The sequence below is a fragment of the Phyllobates terribilis genome, unplaced genomic scaffold (assembly GCF_046119375.1).
Source record: "Phyllobates terribilis strain yellow unplaced genomic scaffold, ASM4611937v1 Scaffold_7__3_contigs__length_470593459, whole genome shotgun sequence".
NCBI lineage: Eukaryota > Metazoa > Chordata > Amphibia > Anura > Dendrobatidae > Phyllobates > Phyllobates terribilis.
Window position 1 is genome coordinate 76,090,347 of NW_027362767.1, and position 17,746 is coordinate 76,108,092.

Consider the following 17,746-nt stretch of genomic DNA (forward strand, 5'->3'; position numbering starts at 1 on the left):
TTCTAAATTGCTGTGAATAGGTGATAAATAATGTATTTTATGGTATATAAACCCCCTAACAACGTATTTGTCATGGGGATACCGCCACAGAGAGAGGCTAGAAGACCGCAGTGTCTGGTTTCACGAACTCCTGCACTGGTTAGAAGTACCGTACTTCATCATCGTATTAAACAGTGCAGATTTTTTCCTTGCTAGCAGTGCAAGGGTTAATCTGTTCAGTTGGAGCTTTCCTACATGTATTGTCTCAGCTGTTCAGTGTTGGCCACTCCCCTCTGCTATATATGCTGGCCTCTGGCACTTAGGGATTGCCAGTGTTAGTTCTAACTGCCTGATTCTGGAGGTGTTGTATGTGGTTGGAGTTGGCGTTTGGAGATTGTTTAGGAGATTGTTGATTGGAGTTTTGTCTGTGTGCACAACCTCATCCTCTCCTATTTGGTTTCTCCTTCCTTTAACTCCCTTGTGTCCCACTCTGTTTAGTGAGTGTATTTTGTATGATTGTTATTTTCATTTATCCATTTCGGTCTTCCATTTTTTGGTTGGTTAGTGTGTTCCTATACACTTCAGCATCCCACTACCCTGGATGGGGAAGGGGACAGATAAGGGTTGATATAGGAGAAGAGCAAGGCGTGTGAACCCGGCGTCTCCACCTTCTGGAGTAACCCAGGGTACAAGGATAGACTAGGGCGCCCCTAGTTCTAGGGACCTGGCTAGCGCCCATAGTCTCAACACCAGTGCGACAGTACTGCTCCCACTTTCGTCTACACTCAACTACCTTTTTATGTGTTTGCTCCGAGGCTTCATGTTTAGCAGAGGCCGAATGTGTGCAGAATCACTGACTTTTCCTATATTTAAATAAAATACAGCAGATGTTTCGGCACTAGTGGTCTGTGATATGTAATAATAGCATCCAGAGGCAGCCACTGTTTGGCTGTGATGGTGCATCTGTGCATGTCTGTAGATAATGGGTGTACATTTTTTTGCACTGAATGTGATTAGATATGTACATACTGTGTACGTATTAATGCATGTATCTCATGTTTACACCTGTATGTAATGGTAGGGCAGCATTAACTGTAAATATGGCCCTGGATGAAAGAGGAACTTTCAACCACAAATTCATTTCAAAAAGCTTGAAACTAGGAATTTGTGCAATTTAGAAAATTTGTATCGGCATAAACACTTCAAACAAGGCTCAATTCAAGATATGGATTTCAGACCATATCTCACCGGCTTCACATCACTGTAAGATAATCTTTAACAAGGATCAAATGGTACCTGACACACAAGGCAAAAATTTCACATCTGTTCTCCAATTCTTAGCTTGCAAACATTTTTCACGGTATATAGAAGAATTAATGGAAATGCATTAAAAGAAGTAAAAGCAGCCATATTGTCAACTTGTAGACAGGCAGACCTGTTCTGTCGTAGATAATTGATGCAAGGTCTCTACTCACGTGTACACTTTGGTAAATGGCACTCTCCACATCTGGACCCCTTTAAGAGGACCATCTTTTCCAACAACCACGGATATGTTGGTGTTGCGGTATGCGTTGTTACATTGCGCCTGTGTTGGCCCGATAGGTCCACTGGCGCCACATGTTGAAAATTTCCAATACACTTCTTCATCTTCTGTGCGAAGGCAGGAAAAAAAAAAGATAGAGAAAGTTACTTATATAAATGTATGTAAAAGTGATAGTTTTATAAATATCTCTTATCATCTCGTGACCTATGATCAGATGAAATCTGATTGGTTACTATTGAAAAGACTGAAGACCACCTCCCATCTTGCCTGTTCATACTTTCTTATCAAAATGCTTGATGTGGTGCTGACTGGTTATACCTGAGTGGTGTATTTAGACTGAATTTTACCGATTGCTGTGAGTGGTGATTTACCCTTTAAAGAGGACCCATCACTTGCAATAAATATGTATTTCTTTTTTTTTACTAGAAGTATATGCCACTCTTCTCCTGAATCTGGCATTGTTTTTCTTTTGTTCCTGTGCCTCTCCATTCCTGAGATATGGTCTGGGATCCACTCTTCCTCATATTTAAATCTAGTCTTGTTAGCTAAGTGGGCATGGCTCTCAACAGTTCTCTGTGGGCATCTGCTTGAGCACCATGCCAAATTCGCTAAAACTATTTACATACAAAGAAGAGGAGGCCATATCTCAGGAACAGAGAGGTACAGGAACAAAACAATTCCCTGCATATAAATTTTTTAAGTCAACTGGTCGCGGTTCTCAACAAGATTTCCATAAAGAAGATTTGAGGACCATTTACACTTAGCTAAAAAGACTTGATTTACGTACAGGGAAGATGAGGCCATGTGTCAGGAATGGAGAGATGCGGGAACAAAAGAGAAACAAGGTCTGTGAGAACAGTGGCATTTACAGCAGATTACATTTTTTTTTACATTTATAGCAAGTGGCAGATCCTCTTTAAGTTGTGTTTACATTAGTCTCCAGGCAATATTAAGCGGTGGTTACAGTAGTCACTGGGCAATGTCAAGTGGTGATTACAGTAATCTCCGGGCAATGTTATGCGGTGGTTACAGTAGTCTCTGGGCAATGTTATGCGGTGGTTATAGTAGTCTCCGGGCAATGTTATGCGGTGGTTATAGTAGTCTCTGGGCAATGTTATGCGGTGGTTATAGTAGTCACTGGGCAATGTCAAGTGGTGATTACAGTAATCTCCGGGCAATGTTATGCGGTGGTTACAGCAGACTCTGGGCAATGTTATGCGGTGGTTACAGCAGTCTCTGGGCAATGTTATGCGGTGGTTATAGTAGTCTCTGGGCAATGTTATGCGATGGTTACAGTAGTCTCTGGGCAATGTTATGCGGTGGTTATAGTAGTCTCTGGGCAATGTTATGCGGTGGTTATAGTAGTCTCTGGGCAATGTTATGCGGTGGTTACAGTAGTCTCTGGGCAATGTTATGCGGTGGTTACAGCAGTCTCTGGGCAATGTTATGCGGTGGTTACAGTAGTCTCTGGGCAATGTTATGCGGTGGTTATAGTAGTCTCTGGGCAATGTTATGCGGTGGTTACAGTAGTCTCTGGGCAATGTTATGCGGTGGTTATAGTAGTCTCTGGGCAATGTTATGCGGTGGTTACAGTAGTCTCTGGGCAATGTTATGCGGTGGTTATAGTAGTCTCTGGGCAATGTTATGCGGTGGTTATAGTAGTCTCTGGGCAATGTTATGCGGTGGTTACAGCAGTCTCTGGGCAATGTTATGCGGTGGTTATAGTAGTCTCCGGGCAATGTTATGCGGTGGTTACAGCAGTCTCTGGGCAATGTTATGCGGTGGTTACAGTAGTCTCCGGGCAATGTTATGCGGTGGTTATAGTAGTCTCTGGGCAATGTTATGCGGTGGTTATAGTAGTCTCTGGGCAATGTTATGCGGTGGTTACAGTAGTCTCTGGGCAATGTTATGCGGTGGTTATAGTAGTCTCTGGGCAATGTTATGCGGTGGTTACAGTAGTCTCTGGGCAATGTTATGCGGTGGTTATAGTAGTCTCTGGGCAATGTTATGCGGTGGTTACAGCAGTCTCTGGGCAATGTTATGCGGTGGTTATAGTAGTCTCCGGGCAATGTTATGCGGTGGTTATAGTAGTCTCTGGGCAATGTTATGCGGTGGTTACAGCAGTCTCTGGGCAATGTTATGCGGTGGTTATAGTAGTCTCCGGGCAATGTTATGCGGTGGTTACAGCAGTCTCTGGGCAATGTTATGCGGTGGTTACAGCAGTCTCTGGGCAATGTTATGCGGTGGTTATAGTAGTCTCTGGGCAATGTTATGCGGTGGTTATAGTAGTCTCTGGGCAATGTTATGCGGTGGTTACAGCAGTCTCTGGGCAATGTTATGCGGTGGTTATAGTAGTCTCTGGGCAATGTTATGCGGTGGTTATAGCAGTCTCTGGGCAATGTTATGCGGTGGTTATAGTAGTCTCTGGGCAATGTTATGCGGTGGTTATAGTAGTCTCTGGGCAATGTTATGCGGTGGTTATAGTAGTCTCCGGGCAATGTTATGCGGTGGTTACAGCAGTCTCTGGGCAATGTTATGCGGTGGTTATAGTAGTCTCTGGGCAATGTTATGCGGTGGTTATAGTAGTCTCTGGGCAATGTTATGCGGTGGTTACAGCAATCTCTGGGCAATGTTATGCGGTGGTTACAGCAGTCTCTGGGCAATGTTATGCGGTGGTTATAGTAGTCTCTGGGCAATGTTATGCGGTGGTTATAGTAGTCTCTGGGCAATGTTATGCGGTGGTTATAGTAGTCTCTGGGCAATGTTATGCGGTGGTTATAGTAGTCTCTGGGCAATGTTATGCGGTGGTTACAGCAGTCTCTGGGCAATGTTATGCGGTGGTTACAGTAGTCTCTGGGCAATGTTATGCGGTGGTTATAGTAGTCTCTGGGCAATGTTATGCGGTGGTTATAGTAGTCTCTGGGCAATGTTATGCGGTGGTTATAGTAGTCTCTGGGCAATGTTATGCGGTGGTTACAGCAATCTCTGGGCAATGTTATGCGGTGGTTACAGCAGTCTCTGGGCAATGTTATGCGGTGGTTATAGTAGTCTCTGGGCAATGTTATGCGGTGGTTATAGTAGTCTCTGGGCAATGTTATGCGGTGGTTACAGCAGTCTCTGGGCAATGTTATGCGGTGGTTACAGTAGTCTCTGGGCAATGTTATGCGGTGGTTATAGTAGTCTCTGGGCAATGTTATGCGGTGGTTATAGTAGTCTCTGGGCAATGTTATGCGGTGGTTACAGTAGTCTCTGGGCAATGTTATGCGGTGGTTACAGCAGTCTCTGGGCAATGTTATGCGGTGGTTACAGTAGTCTCTGGGCAATGTTATGCGGTGGTTATAGTAGTCTCTGGGCAATGTTATGCGGTGGTTACAGTAGTCTCTGGGCAATGTTATGCGGTGGTTATAGTAGTCTCTGGGCAATGTTATGCGGTGGTTACAGCAGTCTCTGGGCAATGTTATGCGGTGGTTATAGTAGTCTCCGGGCAATGTTATGCGGTGGTTACAGCAGTCTCTGGGCAATGTTATGCGGTGGTTACAGTAGTCTCCGGGCAATGTTATGCGGTGGTTATAGTAGTCTCTGGGCAATGTTATGCGGTGGTTATAGTAGTCTCTGGGCAATGTTATGCGGTGGTTACAGTAGTCTCTGGGCAATGTTATGCGGTGGTTATAGTAGTCTCTGGGCAATGTTATGCGGTGGTTACAGTAGTCTCTGGGCAATGTTATGCGGTGGTTATAGTAGTCTCTGGGCAATGTTATGCGGTGGTTACAGCAGTCTCTGGGCAATGTTATGCGGTGGTTATAGTAGTCTCCGGGCAATGTTATGCGGTGGTTACAGCAGTCTCTGGGCAATGTTATGCGGTGGTTACAGCAGTCTCTGGGCAATGTTATGCGGTGGTTATAGTAGTCTCCGGGCAATGTTATGCGGTGGTTATAGTAGTCTCCGGGCAATGTTATGCGGTGGTTACAGCAGTCTCTGGGCAATGTTATGCGGTGGTTACAGCAGTCTCTGGGCAATGTTATGCGGTGGTTATAGTAGTCTCCGGGCAATGTTATGCGGTGGTTATAGTAGTCTCTGGGCAATGTTATGCGGTGGTTACAGCAGTCTCTGGGCAATGTTATGCGGTGGTTATAGTAGTCTCCGGGCAATGTTATGCGGTGGTTACAGCAGTCTCTGGGCAATGTTATGCGGTGGTTACAGCAGTCTCTGGGCAATGTTATGCGGTGGTTATAGTAGTCTCTGGGCAATGTTATGCGGTGGTTATAGTAGTCTCTGGGCAATGTTATGCGGTGGTTACAGCAGTCTCTGGGCAATGTTATGCGGTGGTTATAGTAGTCTCTGGGCAATGTTATGCGGTGGTTATAGCAGTCTCTGGGCAATGTTATGCGGTGGTTATAGTAGTCTTTGGGCAATGTTATGCGGTGGTTATAGTAGTCTCTGGGCAATGTTATGCGGTGGTTGTAGTAGTCTCCGGGCAATGTTATGCGGTGGTTACAGCAGTCTCTGGGCAATGTTATGCGGTGGTTATAGTAGTCTCTGGGCAATGTTATGCGGTGGTTATAGTAGTCTCTGGGCAATGTTATGCGGTGGTTACAGCAATCTCTGGGCAATGTTATGCGGTGGTTACAGCAGTCTCTGGGCAATGTTTTGCGGTGGTTATAGTAGTCTCTGGGCAATGTTATGCGGTGGTTATAGTAGTCTCTGGGCAATGTTATGCGGTGGTTATAGTAGTCTCTGGGCAATGTTATGCGGTGGTTACAGCAATCTCTGGGCAATGTTATGCGGTGGTTACAGCAGTCTCTGGGCAATGTTATGCGGTGGTTATAGTAGTCTCTGGGCAATGTTATGCGGTGGTTATAGTAGTCTCTGGGCAATGTTATGCGGTGGTTATAGTAGTCTCTGGGCAATGTTATACGGTGGTTATAGTAGTCTCTGGGCAATGTTATGCGGTGGTTACAGCAGTCTCTGGGCAATGTTATGCGGTGGTTACAGTAGTCTCTGGGCAATGTTATGCGGTGGTTATAGTAGTCTCTGGGCAATGTTATGCGGTGGTTATAGTAGTCTCTGGGCAATGTTATGCGGTGGTTATAGTAGTCTCTGGGCAATGTTATGCGGTGGTTACAGCAATCTCTGGGCAATGTTATGCGGTGGTTACAGCAGTCTCTGGGCAATGTTATGCGGTGGTTATAGTAGTCTCTGGGCAATGTTATGCGGTGGTTATAGTAGTCTCTGGGCAATGTTATGCGGTGGTTACAGCAGTCTCTGGGCAATGTTATGCGGTGGTTACAGTAGTCTCTGGGCAATGTTATGCGGTGGTTATAGTAGTCTCTGGGCAATGTTATGCGGTGGTTATAGTAGTCTCTGGGCAATGTTATGCGGTGGTTATAGTAGTCTCTGGGCAATGTTATGCGGTGGTTACAGCAGTCTCTGGGCAATGTTAAGCGGCGGTTACAGTAGTCTCTGGGCAATGTTATGCGGTGGTTACAGTAGTCTCTGGGCAATGTTATGCGGTGGTTACAGTAGTCTCTGGGCAATGTTATGCGGTGGTTATAGTAGTCTCTGGGCAATGTTATGCGGTGGTTACAGTAGTCTCTGGGCAATGTTATGCGGTGGTTACAGCAGTCTCTGGGCAATGTTATGCGGTGGTTATAGTAGTCTCTGGGCAATGTTATGCGGTGGTTACAGTAGTCTCTGGGCAATGTTATGCGGTGGTTATAGTAGTCTCTGGGCAATGTTATGCGGTGGTTACAGTAGTCTCTGGGCAATGTTATGCGGTGGTTATAGTAGTCTCTGGGCAATGTTATGCGGTGTTTACAGCAGTCTCTGGGCAATGTTATGCGGTGGTTACAGTAGTCTCTGGGCAATGTTGAGTGGTGATTACAGTAGTTTCTGGGCAATGTTAAGCGGTGGTTATAGTAATCTCCAGGCAATGTTAAGCGGTGGTTACAGTAGTCACTGGGCAATGTCAAGTGGTGATTACAGTAATCTCCGGGCAATGTTATGCGGTGGTTATAGTAGTCTCTGGGCAATGTTATGTGGTGGTTACAGCAGTCTCTGGGCAATGTTAAGCGGTGGTTACAGTAGTCTCTGGGCAATGTTGAGTGGTGATTACAGTAGTCTCTGGGCAATGTTAAGCGGTGGTTACAGTAGTCTTCAGCAATGTTAAACGGTGGTTATCGTGGTCTCTGGGCAATGTTGAGTGGTGGTTACAGTAGTCACTGGGCAATGTTAAGTGGTGGTTACTGTAGTCTCTGCGCAATGTAAAGTGGTGGTTACAGTAGTCTCCGGACAATGTTAAGTGGTGGTTACAGTAGTCTCAGAGCAATGTTAAACGGTGGTTATCGTGGTCTCGGGGCAATGTTAAGCTTTGGTTCCAGTGGTCTTCAGGCAATATTAGGCAGTGGTTACAGTAGTCTCCGAGCAATGTTAAGCAGTGATTACAGTAGTGTAACATTGGAGAATAAGCCCCGACACCTAGTTATTGGAAATTACTGAGCATGACTTCTAGTGAGAACGGACCCGGTGTGGTGTGGAACTTTGACACAATGTGTACTACATGTGGCTACTGAATTGTGTACAAATTAGTAGTTTGGATGGGAAGATGCCCTAAAGTCCAGGTAGATGAAGTCTTCCTGTATGGCAGTATGAGAGAAGCTTGAAAAGTGTTACATATGTCATTTTAACCCCCTGAGTCAGAGAAAAAACACCAGAAAACTGCAGTTACTAAAGGGGAAACCACCACTAACAGCTCACCTAGTATATTATTACAACTAAAGACTGTTCAAGTTTTGTGCCTCTACGGATGTGTAACCATTAACAATAAAATGTACTGGTAAAAAAAAAAATTCAAGTTACGTGAAATGATGAAAAAAAAAACCCCCCTGCAATGCCACCATTATTATTTGGGTTTCATATTTACGCCGTTCATTGTGCAGTGAAAATGACCTGGGAACATGATTGTGCAGATCCCACATACAATCTGTATGTGTATAGCCGCCGAGCCTTAATCGTAAATCACTCCAAGCAGTCACTTGGAGAGAGTTGTGACAATTGTGATAGAGATCCAATACTGTATTTCAGTGGCTTTCCCTGCATTTAGTACCTACAGCTGGATTCAAAGACACGGTGACGTCGGAGTGATTAATGGTCATTTAGTACTGGCCGGCGAATTCGTCTGACATAGGTGTCAAGAACTTGTGAAACGGAAACAGCCTTTAGGCTGGATGTATTTTAATAGACAATTAAGGATCAATATCTGGAATGAATTAGAACCACATCTTTCATTTTGGACTGCCATTTGTCAATTTTTTCTTCCTTGGACCTTAGGGTTCAAAGTGATCTGATTTCTAACAAGAATAATTCAGTATAAGCTGCATCATGCCGTCCTATATTGTATCTGGTGCTGATAATACTCAACTTAAAGGGTTTTTCCCACGAACAAAAGTTGATTTAAATCAATAGATCTTGGAATAATAATAATTTCCACAATTGGATGTGTTTAAGTAAAATGTTCCTGTGCTGAGATAATCTCTCCAGTGGCCAGTGTAAAAATTGCAAGATTTCTAATTTCTATAAAAAAAAAAAAAAAAACAATTGAAAAAAAAAAATTAATACAAAAACCCGATTTAAACAAGAAGTCATTTTTGATGACACATTTCCTTAAAAGAGGACCTGTCACTTGACATTAATATGTATTTGTTATCTGGCACAAATCCCACTGTTCTCCTGAATCAGGTTTTGTTTTTCTTTTGTTTCCATGCCTCTCCAATCCTGAGATATAGCCTCTTTTTCCCTGTATATAAATATAGTCTTGTTAGCCAAGAGGGCGTAGTCATCAACTATTCTCTAAAAACATCTTCTTGAGATAGACAACCAGTTGACTAAAAAAGATTTACTTACAGGGAATGTATTGTTTGTTCCAGCTGCTCTCTTGGAAAATGGGCATGGCCTTCTATGCTTCTCTGTGGGAGTCTTCTAGAGGACCACGCCCAGTTGGCTAAAAAAAAAGGTTGGTTTATATATATAGGGAAGAGGAGGCCATATCTCAGGAATGGAGAGGCACAGGAACAAAAGAAAAACAACGCCGGATTCAGGAGGATAGCGGCTTTTACATCAAATAAATATGGAGAAAACAGAAATGGTCAATAGAATGAAAAAAGGAAATATCTGAAACCATGAATACCAACCTGTGTAAATAGGTTCCGACAAAGGGCTTAAAATTTCATCTTCCCAGTGGTCTATCTCATGAGATCCGTCCTGTTCTCCAGGACTACTTTCTATTCTTCCTGGCACAATACAGAAATACACAGGGACAAGCTGACACATGAATACATTATGGAGCTCTATGTATTAGATATTGGATTTCTAAGGAAAGGCATTAAGATGGCGCATTGAATGTGAGGACCTCAACAAGATAAACCAGCGTAAGAAATCTCATGAAAAAAAACACATTTCCAAGCAATTACTGTACAAGCAACACAGTGTCCAGACGAGCAGATGTCACAACCCCAAACTTCTTACCGGAATGGAAGCAGTCAGCAGAAAAAGTGACATTATCTACCATGATGTGTGAGAATGAATTCCAGCCCCATGTGGCCACAAGCTGTATACGGAATCTGATTGGATAAAAAAAGATGGTAAAAAACCCTTCAAATTGTGAAGTGTAATATACAACTGTAAATATGTCGATAAATTATATTTTACCTATTTAACATATTGACACTGATAAGGCCAAAGGAATAAAAAAGTTTTTTAAAGGTTTTTTTTTTCTTTCCCTAAAATGCAAGTATTTGAGCCTAAGAATAATTTTTGCAATTTGGTTTCATTACAAATTTTGCACCGTTTTACTTTTACATGCTCTTTGTATCCCGCCACATTCAACTTTCGTGTGGTCTGTGATCGTAGATCAGCTAAAAGGAGCTCAGAAAAAAGGCAGGATGAAAGGGTTAGAAACTCCCTGTCAAACCGGCAATTATTAGCTCACTGATGGATTCTCAGTTAACTCATTCTGTAGCTAGTGCAACATAGAGGATACTGAAGGCAAACAGTGCAACTTTTTTTATGAAAACTGGTTGCAAAAATTATTTTAAGCCCCAAAATCCATGCGTATAAGTGAAAAAATAAAAATTGGCCCCAAAGGTGAACAACCCCTAAAAGAGATCCTCCATCTTCACTTAAAACTTTCACAATAAATGCACAATGAATAGTTAAAATACTTGGTGCCCTTCCTTTTGTAGTCACCCTCCATTTCTGACAATGACTTCCAGCTTCACAGTGGGTGTCAGTAGTCTGAGACAAGCCCAATCCTGGTCCATCCAAGAGCAGAGGGGAGTATCTCAGGTGAGGCTATTGGACAAATTTGACCGCCCCTGCACTGAAGCATCTAATGTGCACAAGCAAGGGTTACTGTGAAGTGAGGCGGAGCAGGATCAGCTATGACATCGCCAATTGTGATTGGTGGTTCCTGTGTTATAAGCTGTGTATAGCGGTGTTATCAGTTATTGTAATCCTGTCTGTGATGATAATGAGACTTCTGAAAGCTCTTTTGAAAATAAGGAAGTAGAAGCTAAAAATAGCCCCAGAATGAAGTATGAAAATTGGACAATAATAAGATTTATATATATTTTTTAGAATGATTGTGAACCCCCCCTCCAAAAAAAAAAAACCTACCTGATTTAATTAATAAGTCATTTTCTGGCACATTCCCTTTAAACAAACGTGCAGATTTAATCATGAATCATACAGTTCATTTAATCATGATTTGTGCTTAAAGACAAACTACTCAATTTATAGCCCAATCCAAAAACTGGGAATGGATGTGATCAGAAGATGAGGATACAAGATCACTAGAACCACATGGAGCTCGGTGACAGTAATACCACCGAAGTAATATCCTAACCTGTTCATGCACTGGAGAATCGTCATCGTTGCCGTGCCCCAGGCTGTGCGGGTGCCATTTACTTCCCATAACTTAGAGCTTCTCGGAGAGTTTTCTTCTTGGGCATAAACTGCTAGCGATCCATTGAAGTTTCCATACATAAGAAACTTGAAAGTGAACTAAAATGAAATGAAGAGGCAATTAAAAACGTCCTCTTAAAGGGGTTAGTCCCGTGGATAGATGATAACTTGTTTTCATCGGACAACCCCTTTAAGATGGTTTCACATATCCAAGTTCCAAGTTCTTTGGATCACAATTTCCCAACCAGCTGGTGGTCTCCTGACCCGTACTCAACATTCTCATTTATGACTTAGGAGGCTGAGTTTAGGTCAGGAAACCAGTGGCTAGTCCGAAAATTGTGGTCCATACAAGGACTGTGAAATTTAAGAAAAAAGGAAACAAGAAATGTGAGTATTCTTCACATTGTTTTATTTATTTTACTTTAAAGTCCACAAAGAACCGCTAAAAAATATTATACATTTTGTTCCCCTTTCTGTTTAAATTATTTTTGTATACTTGAAATATTAGTTTTTCCACGATGGAGGCAAAACTAGAAACAGCAATTCAGACTGGTGGTGTCTTTTGATAGTATTGTTTTATTTATCTATTTATTTTTTTCTTACTTTTTTAAGTTTATTTTAGTTTTTTAATTTATTTAACACAATGTGTCCATTATTTTTTTTGTATAGCAGAGCTAGCTAGGTCTTCTAGAACCTAGCATCTCCTGCTCTCTCCCAGCACCCGGTGATCACATGATTGCTGGCTCCGGTGCCGGAAGCGCTGACATTGCTTCCTATACTGTATACACAGAGCTTGTTCTGCGCTGTGTATGCAGCAAACAGGAAGTCAGATTTGGTAATAAACCTTCTCTGCCTTCTCTATGGGGAGTCTGGCTGTGTCTGACAGCTGGCTCCCCACTGAAGCAGCAGGATCTTGTGCAAGAAGCTTACTCTTTTAGAATGTCAGTGTAGATTAAAGTGCGAACCACCCAGATTTTTAAGCTATATGGGTGGTCCGGAACTGGTTAAAAAAGTATTATAAAGACAAGTCCCACACCTATAATAATTACCATAATTACAATTTCATTTTTTCTACACTGGAAGAAAATTAGGGTTTAGGAGTCCAGTGGGCTTTCCAGGGACAGGAAGGAGTCTGGTTTATTTATGAGTTCCAAGAGAAACATCTATTTGATTGACACCGCCACTCCTTCATTGCACAGCACCACAGCCAGCACTGGCACATGCACAGCGGGTTTCTTTTTTCAACTAAGCCTTTAAGTCACACATGTCAAACTCTGGCCCGTGGGCCAAATCTGGCCCGCGGGGTGGTTATATTTGGCCTGCGACACCAGAACCACCACCCATATGTGGGGCCCATTATACTGTATGGAGGACTATGTGGGGCCCATTATACTGTATGGAGGACTATGTGGGGCTCATTATACTGTATGGAGGACTATGTGGGGCCCATTATTCTGTATGGAGGACTATGTGAGGCCCATTATACTGTATGGAGGACTATGTGGGGCCCATTATTCTGTATGGAGGACTATGTGGGACCCATTATACTGTATGGAGGACTATGTAGGGCCCATTATTCTGTATGGCGGACTATGTGAGGCCCATTATACTGTATGGAGGACTATGTGGGGCCCATTATACTGTATGGAGGACTATGTGGGGCCCATTATACTGTATGGAGGACTATATGGGGCCCATTATTCTGTATGGAGGACTATGTGAGGCCCATTATACTGTATGGAGGACTATGTGGGGCCCATTATACTGTATGGAGGACTATGTGGGGCCCATTATACTGTATGGAGAACTATGTGGGGCCCATTATTCTGTATGGAGGACTATGTGAGGCCCATTATACTGTATGGAGGACTATGTGGGGCCAATTATACTGTATGGAGGACTATGTGGGGCCCATTATACTGTATGGAGGACTATGTGGGGCCCATTATTCTGTATGGAGGACTATGTGGGGCCCATTATACTGTATGGAGGACTATGTGGGGCCCATTATACTGTATGGAGGACTATGTGGGGCCCATTATTCTGTATGGAGGTCTATGTGGGGCCATTATTCTGTATGGAGGACTGTGTGGGGCCCATTATACTGTATGGAGGACTATGTGGGACCCATTATACTGTATGGAGGACTATGTGGGGCCCATTATTCTGTATGGAGGACTATGTTGGGCCCATTATACTGTATGGAGGACTATGTGTGGCCCATTATACTGTATGGAGGACTATGTGGGGCCCATTATACTGTATGGAGGACTATGTGGGGCCCATTATTCTGTATGGAGGACTATGTGAGGCCCATTATTCTGTATGGAGGACTATGTGAGGCCCATTATACTGTATGGAGGACTATGTGGGGCCCATTATACTGTATGGAGGACTATGTGGGGCCCATTATACTGTATGGAGAACTATGTGGGGCCCATTATTCTGTATGGAGGACTATGTGAGGCCCATTATACTGTATGGAGGACTATGTGGGGCCCATTATACTGTATGGAGGACTATGTGGGGCCCATTATACTGTATGGAGGACTATGTGGGGCCCATTATTCTGTATGGAGGACTATGTGAGGCCCATTATTCTGTATGGAGGACTATGTGAGGCCCATTATACTGTATGGAGGACTATGTGGGGCCCATTATTCTGTATGGAGGACTATGTGAGGCCCATTATTCTGTATGGAGGACTATGTGAGGCCCATTATTCTGTATGGAGGACTATGTGGGTCCCATTATTCAGGTTGGCCCGCAACTTTGTCCAAGTTTTTCATTTTGGCCCTCTGTGTGTTTGAGTTTGACATCTGCGTTCTAGGTGCACAGAAGCATTTACAGCCCAGGTGGGAAATTTAAGAGGTTGTCAAAAGTCATCCTTACCTGGCAGGATTTTTCTGCAACCACAGGGGGTAGACTTCCACTGTATACACTTGCAGCATTATCATTATACTCATTCTCTATTAGTAAGTAGAGAAAGTTTCCTTAAAAAAATGTAAAAAAAAGTTATTTAAAAAGTTTTTTAAACTTGCAAGTGTCCATCCCATAGACTTACCAATGGCACAGTGTCTGTTATCCTTAATTAAGAATGGCATTGAAATGAGCCTCTTGCTCTGTAGGAATCACTATGTCTATTCATTACATGGATAATTAATTAATTCCAATAAAATCTGTGCAATGCTTCATTTTCCACTGTGGTGGCGCTGCAACACTCCTAGGTGATCGCTATAGGATTTAGCGACAGAAACCCTGTAAATAGATCATCGTTAAAGGAGTTGCCCCCTTTCAAAAATAATTTTTTCTCATAGGTTCAGCTGCCTGTGAAAAAAAGTTACTCTCCCCAGGTCCCAGGTTTTCTCTATTCCGCTGCCCTGGTATCTCTTGTTTGACATCAGCGTTGGCATCACGTTGACAGTGCTGCAGTTAATAATGGAGCTTAGCAGTTCTGCCAATGTACAGGGCACATGCTGTTGAGCACAGTGATTGACTGCAGCAATGTCAATGTGAGGTCACCACTGAATCTAAACAACAAAGACCGGTGCAGTGGCAGAGACACCACAATAGACCTGGGGAGGGTACATAAAGCACATGTTTTTTTTCTCAGGTAGCTAAGTCAATGGGAGAAAGTTATTTGAAATCCCCTTTAAGGGAATTTTCTCGCCAAAATGTATTGCCCAAGACAGACAGTCCCTTTAATTTAACAGTTTATAGAGAACTGATAGTCGGCACATGTTATCAGCAGGCGTCAGTTGTGAATACCCTTGTATGTTAGACTACTGTATATACAACAAGTTCCTAATATTTTACTCTGATCAGAATTACTCCTTTTATGTGAAGGAGAGATCAGAAAATTCAAAAGGGTAAAGAAGTCCATCAGACACAGATTATACTTCACAAGCACAATACTGGCTGCACTACTGTAGTCTGTATTCTGATGAAGGTCTTAAATGGTAACGGGGGAACCTGAAGCTTCTCTTCTCTACTACTTGACCACATCTATTCATAAAGGCTAATTATCCATTATCCTTGTTTTCTAGTCCTATCAAGGTTATTTTTCTATTACAATATGGCTGCTCCACTTTTTAGGAAGATAACTTAGAGGAACAGTCACTAATGCACAAAGGTTCAAGCAGTTTTATCATTAAAGTCAAGGTATAACCCAGTAATCTACACTATATAGACAAAAATATGAGGACACCTTTGCATTGTGCTTGGTGATGTACGGCTGCATGCAGCTGCTCGGCAATGAAGCTCCTGGCGGGGGCGCAGTGTATGTGCTGATGTTATTACCAGAGGAGGCCTGGACTCAGCAGTTCTGAGGTTAGCAGAGCGGTGGTGACTTTTCCGCCCTCAGCACTCAGCCCCCCGCTCTGTAACGTTACGGGGTCTCCACTTTGTGGCTGAGTTACTGTGGTTCCTTCCACTTCTCAATAATATCACTCACAGGTGATGGGGGAGGATTTACAAAGAAGAAATGTCATGAACGGACTTGTTACCCCGGTGACTCCTATTACAGGGCCGCGCTGTTATCAGTGAACGTTTTACCAGCACCAGCCATTCTGTCACATGTTAGTAAAGGCAGACGGCATGGCAGGGGCAAAATGTTATAAACCAGAGACGAGATACTGGATGTTAAACACCGGGGGGCGCGGGGCTGGATGTTATACACTGGGGGGCAAGTGGCCGGATGTTATACACCGGTGGGGCAAAGGTCCACATGATATACACTGGGGGGTAAGGGGCCAGATGTTATACCCCAGAGGGTGAGGGGCCAGATGTTATACCCCGGAGGGTAAGGGGCCGGATGTTATACACCGGGGGATGAGGGGCCGGATGTTATACAGCGGGGGGGGGTGAGGGGCCGAATGTTATATACTGGGGGGAGAGGGGCCGGATGTTATACACCAGGGGATGAGGGGCCGGATGTTATATACCGGGGGGTGAGGGGCCGGATGTTATACAGCGGGGGGGGTGAGGGGCCAAATGTTATATACTGGGGGGAGAGGGGCCGGATGTTATAGACCGAGGGGTGAAGGGCCAGATGTTATATACTGGGGGGTGAGGGCCAGGGGGCGAGGGGCCAGATGTTATACACCGGGGGGTGAGGGGCCGAATGTTATATACTGGGGAAGAGGGGCCGGATGTTATACACCGGGGGAGTGAGGGGCCGGATGTTATACACCAGGGGGCGAGGGGCCAGATGTTATACACTGGGGGGTGAGGGGCCGGATGTTATACACCGGGGGGTGAGGGGCCGGATGTTATACACCGGGGGGGCCAGATGTTATACACCGGGGGAAGAGGGGCCGGATGTTATACACCGGGGGGGCGAAGGGCCAGATATTATACACCAGGGGACAGATGTTATACACCAGGGGCAAGGGGCTGGATGTTATACCCTGGGGGGCAAGGTGCTGGATGTTATACTCAGGGGGCGAGGGGCTCAATGTTATACACCGGGGGCAAGTGGCCAGATATTATACACCGGGAGGCAAGGGGTCGAATGATATACACTAGGAGGCAAGCGGTCGGATGTTATACACTGGGGGACGAGGGGCCAGATATTATACACCAGGGACCAGATGTTATACACCAGGGGCAAGGGGCCGGATGTTATATACCGGGGGGTTAGGGGCCAGGTATTATACACTGGGAGGCAAGGAGCCGGATGTTATACTCAGGGGGCAAGGGGTCGAATGACATACACCAGGGGGCAAGAGGCCGGATGTTATACACTGGGAGACGAGGGGCTGGATGTTATACACCGGGTGGTGAGGGGCCAGATATTATACACCAGGGGCAAATGTTATACACCAGGGGCAAGGGTCCGGATGTTATACATCGGGGAAAATGGGACTCAATGAAAAACCTGAATTCAATGATATAGAGGTGTGGTGTCCCAGTAGGTTTAGTCCTCTAGTGTGCCAGAACTTTCTGTAATTGGAATATATCTTGGTTTTTATTACCTTCAATATCCACTACATGTGCATTGTCTCCATAACTTATCAGCGCAGAGTTTGTGTATTTCCAATGTTTGTCCCCTGTGATGTTAGCGGTCCAGCCACACAAGCCTTTTTCAAAAGTGCAGTGGGCACCTCTGGGAAGAAGTTTTTCTGAAAAATAAAAAAAAAGCATTAGAGATTAGGGCGTTACAGATCTCATAGAACAATCTCTGGCTAAGGCCAAGTGGATTATTATGGAATTATGGGGAATTCAGTGTCGGACTGGGGTGCTAAGGGCCCACCAGTAACCAACTCC

At 44.1% G+C, this 17,746-nt stretch overlaps 1 protein-coding gene across 3 annotated transcripts in view; it reads right to left on the reverse strand.

Moving 5' to 3' along the window:
• Window positions 1-17,746, reverse strand: part of LTK (leukocyte receptor tyrosine kinase) — a 237,231-nt gene that overhangs the window by 44,217 nt on the left and 175,268 nt on the right. For 2 of the 3 annotated variants that reach the window (XM_073638808.1, XM_073638810.1), the window contains exons 7-12: window positions 17,455-17,601; window positions 14,372-14,472; window positions 11,421-11,578; window positions 10,043-10,137; window positions 9,709-9,807; window positions 1,455-1,629 (exon numbers count right to left, since the gene is read on the reverse strand). In XM_073638808.1, the coding sequence (XP_073494909.1) occupies window positions 1,455-1,629; window positions 9,709-9,807; window positions 10,043-10,137; window positions 11,421-11,578; window positions 14,372-14,472; window positions 17,455-17,601 (775 nt within the window). The remainder of the gene's footprint in view (window positions 1-1,454; window positions 1,630-9,708; window positions 9,808-10,042; window positions 10,138-11,420; window positions 11,579-14,371; window positions 14,473-17,454; window positions 17,602-17,746) is intronic. The other variant, XM_073638809.1, reaches the window with a different exon arrangement.